Raw genomic sequence first — 14,238 nt, 5'->3', positions numbered from 1 at the left:
AGCAAATGATGGCACGTCCTGATCAGTGGGTGTCTGACTGCTACTAGGGTCTATTCACACTTTCCTCTCACACTGTGACTCCCCAGAACGTTGGCTGTGCAGAGTACTTATTTTCAGAACCCAATCAATCAGGAAATCATCCTATAACCCTATAGCTATTTGCTATTACTTTCTGTGATGGAAAACCCTTTATGATATACTTATCCAATTCCGGCAACTGATTCTTTTATGCTGTAACAACGTTAAGGCCCTCCCATATTCATTAGAGGAAAGTTGGCTAAACCCACCAATTTTGATAGGACTGGATGATCATCTGTTGTGTATACGGAAGTCCAGACTCCAGGGAGAGAAGGATTGGGACAATCCTTTTGTATTTTGGGGTGTCTGGCTTCAGATTTCTATTCTCTCCCTGTGGCCGAGCACTCATGTGTATAGGGGAGTTAGGAGAGACTGCTATCTATTGGGTATGGCAGGCTTTAGAGAAATGCTAAAAATATGCCACATCAGATTTATATCTCAATCTGAAGAAACAATGGATTTTCCCAATGGTGAGGTGACATCACAGCCCGCCAATGGCACCATACTGGAATTATTTAGGGAATATCTACTGCTACATGTGACAATAATCTCTGCTGAGAATTTGGTTTAGGATACAGATAATGTAATTCTATACACTATCAGTCACTGAGAAAGTTCATTTACTTCTAAATAAATATGATGTCCTTTATAGACATGCTTAAATCTAAACCTTGCCTTACAGACGCCCAATGGACTGTTATTAACTCCCAGTCCCCTGTTGTCCAGCATTCATTTCTGGAGCAGCCTCAGCCCTGTAGCCCCATTAAGTCCTGCCAGGTTGCAAGGACCAAACACCCTATTCCAGGTAGGTGCAAGTAGCACGATGGAGTGTTGGTTTAAAGGGAACCTGTCACCCCCAAAATGGAAGTTGAGCTAAGCCCATCGGCATTAGTGGCTTATCTACAGCATTCTGAAATGCTATAGATAAGCCCCCCGATGTATCCTGAAAGATGAGAAAAAGAGGTCATATTATACTCACCTGGGGGGGTGGTCCGGCCCGGGTCCTCCCATCTTCATGTGATGACGTCCTCTTCTTGTCTTCACGCTGTGGCTCCGGCGCAGGCGTATTTTTTGCCTGTCCTGTTGAGGGCAGAGGAAAGTACTGCAGTGCGCAGGCGCCGGGAAAGGTCAGAGGCCCAGCACCTGCGCACTGCGGTACTTTGCTCTGCCCTCAACACGGCAGACAAAGTACTCCTGCGCCGGAGCATGAGGACAAGAAGAGGACGTCATCGTAAGAAGATGCGAGGCCCCGGACCGTGACGCCCATCAGAACGGACCGCCCCTGGGTGAGTATAATCTAACGTCTTCTTCTCATCTTTCAGGATACATTGGGGGCTTATCTACAGCATTACAGAATGCTATAGATAAGCCCCTGATGCCAGTGGGCTTAGCTCAACTTCCAATTTGGGGGTGACAGGTTCCCTTTAAACTTTGTCCCCCCCCAAACAATGAAACGACATGTGGGAGTCAATTCAAAGAAGTTTATTTTTTTTCTCTTTATTTCCAGTTTCCAAACCTGCTGAACGGTCATTTGCCATTACAGCTTCAAGGACTTGACAGATCATCATCTCCAGTGCTTCTATCATCGAACTCTCAAAAGTCCTGATGTTATCTGATGGCGCTATGAATGTGGTTAGTTCAGCAAAAACTCGAATATCCATCATCAATAGCGGGTCAGGCATGAAGTTAGCAGGTCTCCTCTACACAGGATGCAGAGACCCGAAGAATCGTCACGTTGCGCCATTTGTCCTGTGATCCTGGATTTCATTACAACGTGTATCTCTTTATTGGATAGTAAACGTACATCACAGGACAGACAGCTGAAACTGCACCGTACACTGGGTTATCCAAGCACAAGATGGCTTGCATTTATGAACTGTACCTGGATTTGTTGGTAGCTGCCCAGTTGATGGAGTGGGTCTTCTGGACTGGTTAATGGTATAGTTTGGGGCTTACAAAGACACAGGCTACTTTAAACAGTCTCCTATGTATAGATAAGTGTGGGGGCAAGTAGCTACCAGTGTTTTTGTGTTAGATCTGAGTCACAAGAGGTCTCCTAAAATGAAGTTCTGTTTGTATTAAACTGCAGGCCATTGATCATGTATTACCGGTGTTATATAGTACTGAGGACTGGTCATTTCACATGTAAAGTCGATGCGAACCGCATCAGAAATGGATGGAAAGTTCCTCACCACAAATGTATGTTATGCACTAGAGCGTATAGAAACTATAACCGGCTGTGCCTTTTTTTCTGCGTTTTTATTTTGTAAATGTTTTATATATATTTTTCCTGCATTAGGAAGGGAAAACCTTTTGGAAGAAATACCTCTGTTAGAATGAATTTCTGTACCCATTTCCCCAAATATGTACTCCGCAATGTTTATATTTAGTGCTTTTATAAATGTACATTGAAATATGGACTTATACATGGTTTCCATTGTAGGGAATTAAAAAAAAAATAAAAGATTAAAAATCAATATGTTCAATTCCCCAAATCACATTCATTCACGGTAACTGCTAAGGAATAGATTATTAGAACTAAAGTATTCAGTATAAGAACAAAGGGAATAATTGATCAATTTGATGAAGTTGTCAGGCCGTACTTGGCCAAGCACCACACAATATTTCAACAAAGTAAAAGCTCCCATCAAACTACCAAAAATGTTAAAAAGTTACATTAAAAGATGATTGCATAAACATTTTTTTTTTTTTTTTTTTATACAGAGGGTCAATGTTCGGTTTTCTGACATCTCACCATTCAGGTATCAAGATGGGTGTCTCAATATGTAAAAATGGAGCATAGAAGACTTTTATAAGAACAATCCCACATCTTGACACTATAGTCAGACACTATACTGGTTCTATAACTGTCTGAATGAAATCTCTGTGGCAGAACATTACATTGTTGTGATGGAATTTAAAACTGAATTTATTAGGGCATGCAGCTCTTTATTAAAACTATTTGTAAAGCTATTTTTTAAAATCAAATGACAATTTTAAGTGTATATGTAGACATAAGAACAAAACAAAAATGTGTTAAAACATGCAACCAGAAATAAATCATGAAAGCTCCAGTTAGGCCGGACTTATTTCACACCATGACCGCAGTGAAGGTGAACAGTGGTAAAGAGCTCCGGAGCACCTGTAGTGGCTGCTGCCATCAACAGCTATGCACACCATGACCGCAGTGAAGGTGAACAGTGGTAAAGAGCTCCGGAGCACCTGTAGTGGCTACTGCCATCAACAGCTATGCACACCATGACCGCAGTGAAGGTGAACAGTGGTAAAGAGCTCCGGAGCACCTGTAGTGGCTGCTGCCATCAACAGCTATGCACACCATGACCGCAGTGAAGGTGAATAGTGGTAAAGAGCTCCGGAGCACCTGTAGTGGCTGCTGCCATCAACAGCTATGCACACCATGACCGCAGTGAAGGTGAACAGTGGTAAAGAGCTCCGAAGCACCTGTAGTGGCTGCTGCCATCAACAGCTATGCACACCATGACCGCAGTGAAGGTGAACAGTGGTAAAGAGCTCCGAAGCACCTGTAGTGGCTGCTGCCATCAACAGCTATGCACACCATGACCGCAGTGAAGGTGAACAGTGGTAAAGAGCTCCGGAGCACCTGTAGTGGCTGCTGCCATCAACAGCTATGCACACCATGACCGCAGTGAAGGTGAACAGTGGTAAAGAGCTCCGGAGCACCTGTAGTGGCTGCCGCCATGAACAGCTATGCACTGTAACACAATTTGCAGCTTAATTCATTTTTTTTTTTGCATCATTATTATTTTGAAAAGTTGGTTAGGTTCAGTTTACATGTCCAGCTATTATCAGTTTGTAATGGATCCAGTATAATATATGTTTATAGAAAAAAAAATGTGATAAAACGGAACAAAAACTGAAAGAATGGTAGCTTTGGTTTACATTTTACAACAGATCAAGGAAAAAAACAAAACAAAACTGACCTGTTTAAAAAAAAAACATTCCATTTTGCTTTTGCTTGTAATTTCTACTAGAGATGTCTCTAAACCCATACAAAAAAAAATTGACCATAAAAAAAAAAAAAAAAGGGGGCTTACTCTTCTAGACTGGTATTTTTGTACAGCAGTCTTGATCCAGGGTGTGCTGGAGTAAGGAGCACTAGATTCATTAAGTGACAGGCATCAAAAATGTCCAGTGGATATAAAAACTGTACACGTATGTAAAATGCTAAGTTTTTATGTAAAAATAAAACAAACCCAAAACATACAAAAAATAAAAAGGTTTCTTCTAGGATTTTTACACGCCTGATATGTAGACTTTATATATCCCCTTACGGTATACCTCTAGTGCTTTGGGCATGCTTATTGCTAAACAGTTTAATCATTAACAGATGACTATTATGTTCCATCTCCTAGAGACTTCAGTGCTTAAAAAAAAAAGGTGCAGATTATGTTTTATAAAACAAAAAAAAAAAACAACCACCCACATAGCAGATAGATGCAACCTAAAGACATTTCGAGAATCTGTCACCAGGTTTTTGCAACCCCATTTTGGAGAGCAGAATAATGTCGGAATCCAACGATGTAGTTTCCCGGATGCAGCAGTTGTGATACAATCAGAGTTTTAGTATGAAGGAGAACGGAGAAAGCTAATCCTACCCACACCAGGCTCTCTACATACAGTCATGGCCAAAATTTTTGAGGATGACACCAAAATTATATTTTCACATGATCTGCTGCCCTCTGGTTTTTATTAGTGTTTGTCTGATGTTTATATCACATACAGAAATATAATTGCAATCATATTATGAGTACCAATAGGTTATATTGACACTTAGAATGAGTTAATGCAGCAAGTCAATATTTGCAGTGTTGACCCTTCTTCTTCAAGACCTCTGCAATTCTCCCTGGCATGCTCTCAATCAACTTCTGGACCAAATCCTGACTGATAGAAGTCCATTCTTGCATAATCAATGCTTGCATTTTGCCAGAATTTGTTGGTTTTTGTTTGTCCACCCGTCTCTTGATGATTGACCACAAGTTCTCAATGGGATTAAGATCTGGGGAGTTTCCAGTCCACGGACCCAAAACCTCTATGTTTTGTTCCATGAGCCATTTAGTTATCACCTTTGCTTTATGGCAGGGTGCGCCATCATGCTGGAAAAGGCATTGTTGGGCACCAAACTGCTCTTGGACGGTTGGGAAACGTTGCTCTTGGAGGACATTCTGGTACCATTCTTTATTCATGGCTGTGTTTTTAGGCAAGACTGTGAGTGAGCCGATTCCCTTGGCTGAGAAGCAACCCCACACATGAATGGTTTCAGGATGCTTTACAGTTGGCATGAGACAAGACTGGTGGTAGCGCTCACCTCTTCTCCGAATAAGCTGTTTTCCAGATGTCCCAAACAATTGAAAAGGGGATTCATCAGAGAAAATGACTTTGCCCCAGTCCTCAGCAGTCCACTCCCTGTACCTTTTGCAGAATATCAGTCGGTCCCTGATGTTTTTTCTGGAGAGAAGTGGCTTCTTTGCTGCCCTCCTTGAAACCAGGCCTTGCTCAAAGAGTCTCCGCCTCACAGTGCGTGCAGAAGCACTCACACCAGCCTGCTGCCATTCCTGAGCAAGCTCGGCACTGCTGGTAGTCCGATCCCGCAGCTGAAACAGTTTTAAGATACGGTCCTGGCGCTTGCTGGTCTTTCTTGGGCGCCCTGGGGCCTTTTTGACAACAATGGAAGCTCTCTCCTTGAAGTTCTTGATGATGCGATAGATTGTTGACGGAGGTGCAATCTTTGTAGCTGCAATACTCTTCCCTGTTAGGCCATTTTTGTGCAGTGCAATGATGGCTGCACGTGTTTCTTTAGAGATAACCATGGTTAACTGAAGAGAAACAATGATACCAAGCACCAGCCTCCTTTTAAAGTGTCCAGTGATGTTATTCTTACTTAATCATGACTGATTGATCCATTAACACAGGTGTGGGTGTTGATGAGGACAGGGCTGGCGATCAATCACTAAAATGATGTTAGCTGCTCCTTTTAAGGCAGGACTGCAATGATGTTGAAATGTGTTTTGGGGGTTAAAGTTCATTTTCTGGGCAAATCTGATCACTCTGACATTCAGGAGTATATGCAAATTGCCATTAGAAAAAATGAAGCAGTAGACTTTGGAAAAATTAATATTTGTCTCATTCTCAAAATTTTTGGCCATGACTGTACATAGGCTACTGACAGTGAGCTGCTCATCAGAGATGGGACAGAGATGGATCACTTGGCATGAGGCAGCTAGGCAGGGCAATGGTAAAACCTCCATTGTAAGTAAACAATGGCACAAAGCCTGATGACACATCCTTGAATTCAGTGTTTTAACCCTTACATCACGTTGTCCTCAGAATACATAGCAACAAAAACCTGCTGACAGATTTTCTTTAATAACACTTTTTGTTCACATTGAAGTAAATGGGTCCAGTGCTGAAACATTTTGTTTCAGTTTTCTGTGATTCCAAAACTGATTAAAAAAACCCCAGAAATAACTGCTGGACATGTGAACAAAGCCCTTTAATGAATATAAAACTGATGCAAAAAGGAACAACTATATCCTGTGTAGTCAAGAACAGGACCCCCTGCTAAGCTCACACTAGAAGTCAGGTAGCCCCATGGATGCACCACACAGAAAACATCCAGAAGCTGTATTATGGTGCAAAAACTGCAGTATGAGAATGGTAGGAGTGCAGTACTAGAAAAAATTATGAACTATACAACTTCCTCATATGGGTATGCTCAAATGGAAAACCCCCCTACAAATACTGAACATGTGCGCACACCCTATATTTGCATTTTTAAACAAAAATCAAATTACTAATTACAAAACCAGGATCATCCATCTAAACGTCTCCCAATGCGGATGAGCTGTTGTGCATGGAGGATTTATCCAGCCAACATAGTGACGCCAGTGTAAAGGGAGAAATGCAGAATCTGCTCCAAGTAGAGCCATGTAATGTAAGGAATGCTGCAGATGAGAAATTATTTGGTAATGTGGAGGTTACCGACTGCACTGAGGCAATCACAGTGACATGCTGTTTGGAAAACCATAAAAAGAAATGTTCAAATATTAAGAACCAGTTTATTTTTTTTCAACCTGGACAATTTTATAAAACACCGTAGAAATCAGCACCAGGGTGTCGGGAGTATAAACCAGAAAACTGAACACATTCCTGTGTTGTACACAAAATTCAGATGGAAGGAAAGTGCCGAACAACAAAGTTGTATTGTCCCCATGTGACTGAAAACAAGACCATTGTACTCCACTGAATAGTTAGGTTAGACTTCAAAAAGTACAATATATTCATACAGGCTTGTCAGTTTTAATCAACAGCAGTTTGTTAGCGCTATGGATTGATTTAGGAAATTAAACCCATTTACAATTTATGAAAAGTAGTAGTGGTCCAATATTCACCGCTAGTCAACATGAACTTGCTGGTCTTTAACTAAATCAGAAGAAAAATACCCCATATTATATTGGTTATATTAACGAAACAACCCACGGGTTCCACAAACACTAATCACAAATAAAAAAAGTAAACAAAACAAACCAGAATTTGGGAGAGGGTCACATAATACTGTTATATCACCTAACGTTTCTTTATCATAACACAGTCGTACAGTCCATTCACAAGACACTCGCTGCTTTCGGAAGATTGACAGTCTCACTGGGTTAAATGCTGAGAAAAAAAAAAGTGGTTTGTATGATGGAGGTGAGTGCAATATTTGAGATAATGAAGGCAAGAAGCAGATCCCAATATTGGAAAGAAGTGATGCAGAAATAATTTGCTTTAGGGGCGCAGCCCTCGGACTTTCAGGACTACTGGTTAGGGGCGTAGACTTTTGCAATGGGTTGCCCATTTAATGATGTGCGAGGCATGCTTCATAAGTCGTTCAGGACAGATATCCTCAGACTAGCAGCCCTAGTGGTCTCGCTACAGAGTAGGCCCCATTATTACATTTCATAGTGTGTAGGATTGGATCAGAGGGCGAGGAATGGCACCAACATTCAGCTTCCATAATCAGCACTTTCAGGGCCCATCATCCCAAAAGACTCCCTATAATCTTCTCGTCCAGGAGTAAAACCCTCACTCTCCATACAATGCTTTATCCTCGTTATTACCTGTGGGGTTTTGTGTTCGTAGTCTTGGTCCATCATTGTACCTATTCTATATCACCGACGTGAGGCATCTTTGCTGCACTAACACTGCATGGTACATAAATGCTGACTATTGTCTGCAATCCGCCATGAGAGCTGTGACATACATGATTTACCTTGTTGTGCTACACACGTGGAAAATGACATTTATATGATTTAGAGATGCTAGAGGCCAGCGACAAGCTTCTAGTATTTTGGAACCATCGTTTTCTGTGAGCATGGGAATTTCAGGATCGAGAATTGTTGAACTTCATGGACCTTTGTACTTTCAACCTATGTAAACTATCTTCTTGAGAATACAGGCCTCTTAATCATATATTCAAAGGACAATGATGCGTTCTCCACCAACCGGTTCTTAGATAGGATGTATGGCAGGACTAGATGTTTCCACCAACCGGTTCTTAGATAGGATGTATGGCAGGACTAGATGTTTCCGCCAACCGGTTCTTAGATAGGATGTATGGCAGGACTAGATGTTTCCTTAGTTTTCCTATCTCAGTTGGAGCTTCCGAAGTATTTAGAACAGACATATACATTTATATAATAAATCCCTTTTATTCATTTAGTTCAATGAGTGCCCGGTATTTGCCAGAAATATGTAGCGCAGATATATCTGCAATGCTGATGGAGAGTGTTACAAAGTCCTAAGTCATGGGATATTGCTAGGATAGGCACTCCTGACTGCGGACGTCCCAACTGCTTTGACCACCATGATCCCCAGAATGAAGGTGGATAACTCTGGTTAAGCAGCACAACTTTAAACATTTTCCCTGCACAAATTCCCGCACGTATCCAGGTGTGCTGCAGTTCCCTGCACAGCAGTGATCCTGTAGAGCCACCTCTGAAGAACCGTTCCTTTGTTTCAGGGATTAGTGGGGTCCTGTTCCAACTGATTTGGAAAAACATAACCTAAGAATCTCCCTTTAAATAACACACTCCAGTCCGCCAAAGTTGAAAAGTGTATGAAGGGGCATTCCTTGTCCAGTCTCGGGCTAGGCCATAAAATATTGTGTAAAGCTTGCACTACTTGTTACAGAGACAATGGGGCAGATTAATTAGGCTGAATTCCCAAGTCTGTGTATGGACTGCAATGCTGGAGCCATTACAGGTCTCTTGAGCCAAATAGTCTTATATCTGTGGCTGATAGGATGAGTCCAGAGACCCGCGGCCGGCCCAGTCCATACATGGAACGTGAAATACGGTTGTGTGGCTCATGCGGATTGAGAAATTTGCCATATGATTAGACACGTTTACCTTACTTTCCACACACCGGTTTACATAACTTTTTTTTTTCTTGAAAATTTGGAGCCATATAAACCACACCCCAAGAGCCTAGTACACTGCACAAATGTAGCGTAGAGCAGAACGCCAGGAATCTAGCGCCTTATGAGTAGTAAACCTGCCCCAATGTGCCCTTATGCCCTTCCTACAGCTGAATAATAGGTACACAACCTAAAGTGCCATACAAAACTAATTTTGCTCTTTTGTAATCATGCCACAAGCATATTCTGGAACTTTGTATTTATAAAGTATTTCATTATTTACAAGGCAAAATTATTTTCCGCCATAAGCTCTATTTGCTGGTGACCTGATTATTTCCCACCTCACGAAAATATTGATCTTTGTTGTGCACCTACAAAATATTTTAGCAGATTATACCTTGATGGGAAGAAACTATGACTTTCGGCATAAACATCACATATGGTCCACTGGTTTCAAGGCCAAGCAAAGCAAAATAGCATTAATGGAAACAATACAATTTAATAAAAATAAACTAAAACAAAGAAAAAATATGAGGAAACAAAAATGTTGGGCTAAAAAAACAAAACAAAACAAAAAAAAACAATGATGCATTCACAGATTATCAAGCCACTGCAACTTCTTCAGGCATTCAACTGTTTGTTGTGGTACATGTTTGGACAGTAGTCATTTAGCAGCACTGATTCGGCAATAAATAACGACGCATTGTGTCTCAGTCCTGGCCTGCACCAGAATCGCAGCTACAGTCACATTTACAGCTGTAACCTACTGGCTCTAACAGCAGAGGAGACCTCAAAACCGACTGTACAAGCTTCGTCACACTGTGACAACAAATATATATATATTAAAAAAGGGAAGAAAGGAAAAAAAATGCAGGCCTGAAATAAAATGACTCCACTGTCAGTAGGTCAGAGCTGACAAACAGTCCATTGTCCACCAGAAGTAAGAGTTGCCACCAAAGCTTCTGATCGTGGTATGAAGCCGATAGGAAAAACATCTTAAAAGAGCATGCTCTGTCTTCTGTTCTTCCCGTGCCCTGCAAACAAGACCAGAAGACATATTACACCCAGCGAATGAGCGCCATGGGCAATCATGTTGTAAGAGATGTAGATTTGTATCTGGTAATGTGGAAATTATCAAGATCTCAGGAACCAGAAACCTTCATATATGAAAAAAGTGCCACTAAGAAAGAGCAGATTTAACACTCCGAGATCATGAGCAGTGAGGAGCAAACATGCTCAAAGAACTGTCATCAGAGTATCTTGGGCGTGCTCAGATAATATGTTCCAGTCTCTGCGGCTGCATGTGTTTAGGCTGCCCAACATCGGCAAAACATGCAGCCGCAGAGACTCCAACATATTATCCGAGCACGCCCAAGATACTCTGATGACACGTTAGGTGGTAGCACGTGAGCACGTTCGCTCACCACTGCTCATGAAGTAACAAGTCCAATATTCCTTTCAAGAACCTTAAGATATAAGTGGACTCTGTTCAGTAGGTTATTGATATTACAGATATTAATCACAATTCTTGTGCAGTCTTCCTAAAATAAGAAGGGAACCCTAGGTTCATGTTGCATTTACTACCAGTGGCATGAATTAGTGCATGGCTGCGCCATTGGAGCTAGATGTTTTTCCACTATGAAACATAGCTTAAATTGCCAGCATGTGGGCTAGAAGGGTATAAACTGGTTAGTCCAATGTTGTGCCCGGCCAGCTTCTAGATGCACAGCTTCAGTTGGGAGAGACTAGTCCATCAACTGGAGCAGGACGGTAGCAACCTTGTATGTTCTGCCTGATGGGATACAGCCCACACCGCTATTCACATCTGTAACCTACTAAGCGCTAAATCCACCTTTGTTTATATTGGATACTTTCATGGTTGGTTATTACTACAGGACTTGGTCTTGGAAATTCTACTGCCCTAAAGTGTTGTACATAAAAGTCTTCCATTGTCTCATCACTTTGCAGCTAGCCTTTGTCATAATTAAACCACCACTCGAGTATTTATTATTTTTTCCTCAGTGCTGGAGTAGTGCTTTGAATGTAAGTTCGTTGCCCGCAGTTATATACCAGCCTCTTCATGGTTTCTCGGCACTGCTCCGGTCTGGCGGTGCAATCTTGTGAGCGCAGCTTCAGTCTAGCCGGAAATCAGAAGTTATGTCACAAGCTCTCAATGCAAGCCTATGAGAGGCAGACTTGTATTGAGATGTGACCTCCATGAAACATTGGAGCAGCAGGGAGGTCACAAACTGCAGGAAATGGACCGGAGCGGTGGCAAAAACAGATGAAAACTTCGGAAAATGAGTATCGGAAATTCTGTAACAAAATCTGCATCCTGAGAATTCTCTGTAAGCGTGTGTTGCTTCCCTATCTTTAGTGTTCTTTGAATTTGGGCACTGCTCATACGAGTTTTCCAGAGAAAAGTCCTTTAAAAAGGTTTTTTTTTTTCCTTCAAGAAACTGTACCCTCATATAAGGTAAGTGCAGACGTAGTAAAATGCAGTCCTGGCACAGGCAAGAATTGGACCAATCACTTAAGGCAAGCTACGTACCTGCTTCTGGATAGGAAGAATTCCGAAAACCAGGATCCTTCTGCAGCTGGATATCCTTAAGACTGAATATTGATATATCTGAAAGACAAAAATGTGTATGTCTAACAAATGTATAACTCACAGGGTAACTCACAACCCATGGTGTGCTGCTTTGTGGAATTGGTCACCTATCTACCATATTGTTTTCCAAATCTTGCTTTCCTGGGCAACGCTAGGAGGTGGTTAGTAGTGAAGAGCGAGCGTGCATCGGGGTGCTCGGGTATGCATCAAGTATCGAGGGTGCTCATGTCCCCACCCGGCATGTTTATTGGCGGTCTTAACAGCTACAAAACATGTGAGGATTGCCTGCCATACATGGTAATGCCGCAGCCATGTTTATTGGCCGTATAACAGCCACGTAACGTGGGGCGGGCCTCGAGTGCTAGCGATACTCTATGCGTAACCGAGCACCTCTAGAAACAATCGAGTGGTGAGCACATATACTATGTGGGCTGCGTTATATACTGCGTGGGCCACGTTATATACTGCGTGGGCCGCGTTATATACTGCGTGGGCTGCGTTATATACTGCGTGGGCCGCGTTATATACTGCGTGGGCTGCGTTATATACTGCGTGGGCTGCGTTATATACTGCGTGGGCTGCGTTATATACTATGTGGGCAGTGTTATATACTATGTGGGCAGTGTTATATACTATGTGGGCAGTGTTAAATACTATGTGGGCAGTGTTATATACTATGTGGGCAGTGTTATATACTATGTGGGCAGTGTTATATACTATGTGGGCTGCGTTATATACTATATGGGCTGCGTTATATACTGCATGACTGCTATATACTAAGTGGCCAGTGTTATATACTATGTGGGCAATGTTATATACTGCGTGGGCTGTGTTATATAGTGTTTGGGCTGTGTTATATACTGCGTGGCCACTGTTCTATACTGTATTAACGCATCAGGTATTCAAGAATATGTTGTGGCCTGTGCAGTATACTATGTGGCTGCTATATACATACATACATACATATTCTAGAATACCCGATGCATTAGAATCGGGCCACCATCTAGTGTATGTATAATTAGATGTGGCTGTGAAATGTACAAGGAATTTTGTTGGGATGTTATTGCAGTGCTGGTCCTACTACATTTACAGAGCGGCACCACCTTGCAGGTAGGTGATCTTCGTATAAGGCATTATCACTAGATGTCAGGAAGAATTCAGAATACAGTTTTTTTTTTCTAGGTAATTCAAATCTAATTAGAACAAATTAGAAATAGAATTATTACTTTCTGGTAAGCTATTTATTTTTGTTCCCAGACTTCTGAAGTAAGCATGCTTCATAGCCTCTTCTGCTGAAATCCTCCTCTTCGACTCGTACTGCAAGACAAAAAAGGTTTGTTAAGACCCCGCATTACATGTACACAAGGGTAGGCAGCAGGAAAATACATCTCTATTTGTTATTTGGTCAATCCAACTTACAAGGTGAAATGACATTTGAGACTTTAAGGGTATGTTTCCACGTTCAGGAAACGCTGCGTTTTTCAGCAGCGTCAAAAACGCAGCGTCCAGATGTTACAGCATAGTGGAGGGGATTTAATGAAATCCCGTCTCCACTATGCAGGAAAAAACGCATGCGTTTTTGCGGTGAAAACGCACATGTGGCGCATTTTTTCAGAATGCTAGTAACAAAACCCAGCACTCAACTTGTTGTGAAAAGGAGATTGGACACTTTATTATATCCCAACGTACACTTCAAACGTTTCGGTCACACATGTGACCTTCGTCAGTGACTGTAAAGTATACATCAAAATAATGCATCACGATAGGGTGCAAAAATAATCATAAACAATAAATGAACAATAAATAAAGTATATACAACATAAACATGGACAACCGTACATGTGTATGGCTTAAGAAAGAAATTATCGTATATATGGAACATATGTGGTAACTGAGAGCTATAGGATTATACTGGCACAGTGAGTGTAGAAAAATACATACCAAGATTTGGGATGATAAATTGGTATAGATGGCTATATGTAGCCTAGGGGAGAGTAAAAACATAGAAAAAAGAAAAAACAGGTAAACCCCAGTGAGGTGAGAGACAAAATAGGTGGGAGACTGTGGGTAAATACATACCGAAGATGGGAATAGTCTATGGATATTATAGGTA

General features: G+C 41.6%; 2 protein-coding genes across 6 annotated transcripts in view; one reads left to right on the top strand and one right to left on the bottom strand.

The window, feature by feature from the left end:
• The window catches only part of ELK3 (ETS transcription factor ELK3), a 78,569-nt gene extending 76,014 nt beyond the window's left edge, over window positions 1-2,555 (top strand). For both annotated transcript variants that reach the window (XM_069764466.1, XM_069764465.1), the window contains 2 exons: window positions 761-883; window positions 1,586-2,555. In XM_069764466.1, the coding sequence (XP_069620567.1) occupies window positions 761-883; window positions 1,586-1,684 (222 nt within the window). In that variant the 3' untranslated portion in view covers window positions 1,685-2,555. The remainder of the gene's footprint in view (window positions 1-760; window positions 884-1,585) is intronic.
• A 4,600-nt stretch (window positions 2,556-7,155) lies between these two features.
• The window catches only part of CDK17 (cyclin dependent kinase 17), a 224,508-nt gene continuing 217,425 nt past the window's right edge, over window positions 7,156-14,238 (bottom strand). For all 4 annotated transcript variants that reach the window (XM_069764460.1, XM_069764463.1, XM_069764462.1 and 1 more), the window contains 3 exons: window positions 13,352-13,442; window positions 12,066-12,143; window positions 7,156-10,548 (listed from right to left, as the gene is read on the bottom strand). In XM_069764460.1, the coding sequence (XP_069620561.1) occupies window positions 10,511-10,548; window positions 12,066-12,143; window positions 13,352-13,442 (207 nt within the window). In that variant the 3' untranslated portion in view covers window positions 7,156-10,510. The remainder of the gene's footprint in view (window positions 10,549-12,065; window positions 12,144-13,351; window positions 13,443-14,238) is intronic.

The sequence above is a fragment of the Ranitomeya imitator genome, chromosome 4 (genome assembly GCF_032444005.1).
Source record: "Ranitomeya imitator isolate aRanImi1 chromosome 4, aRanImi1.pri, whole genome shotgun sequence".
Taxonomy (NCBI): Eukaryota; Metazoa; Chordata; class Amphibia; order Anura; family Dendrobatidae; genus Ranitomeya; species Ranitomeya imitator.
The sequence above is the reverse complement of the archived record's forward strand: the minus strand, read 5'-3'. Positions and strand labels throughout refer to the sequence as shown.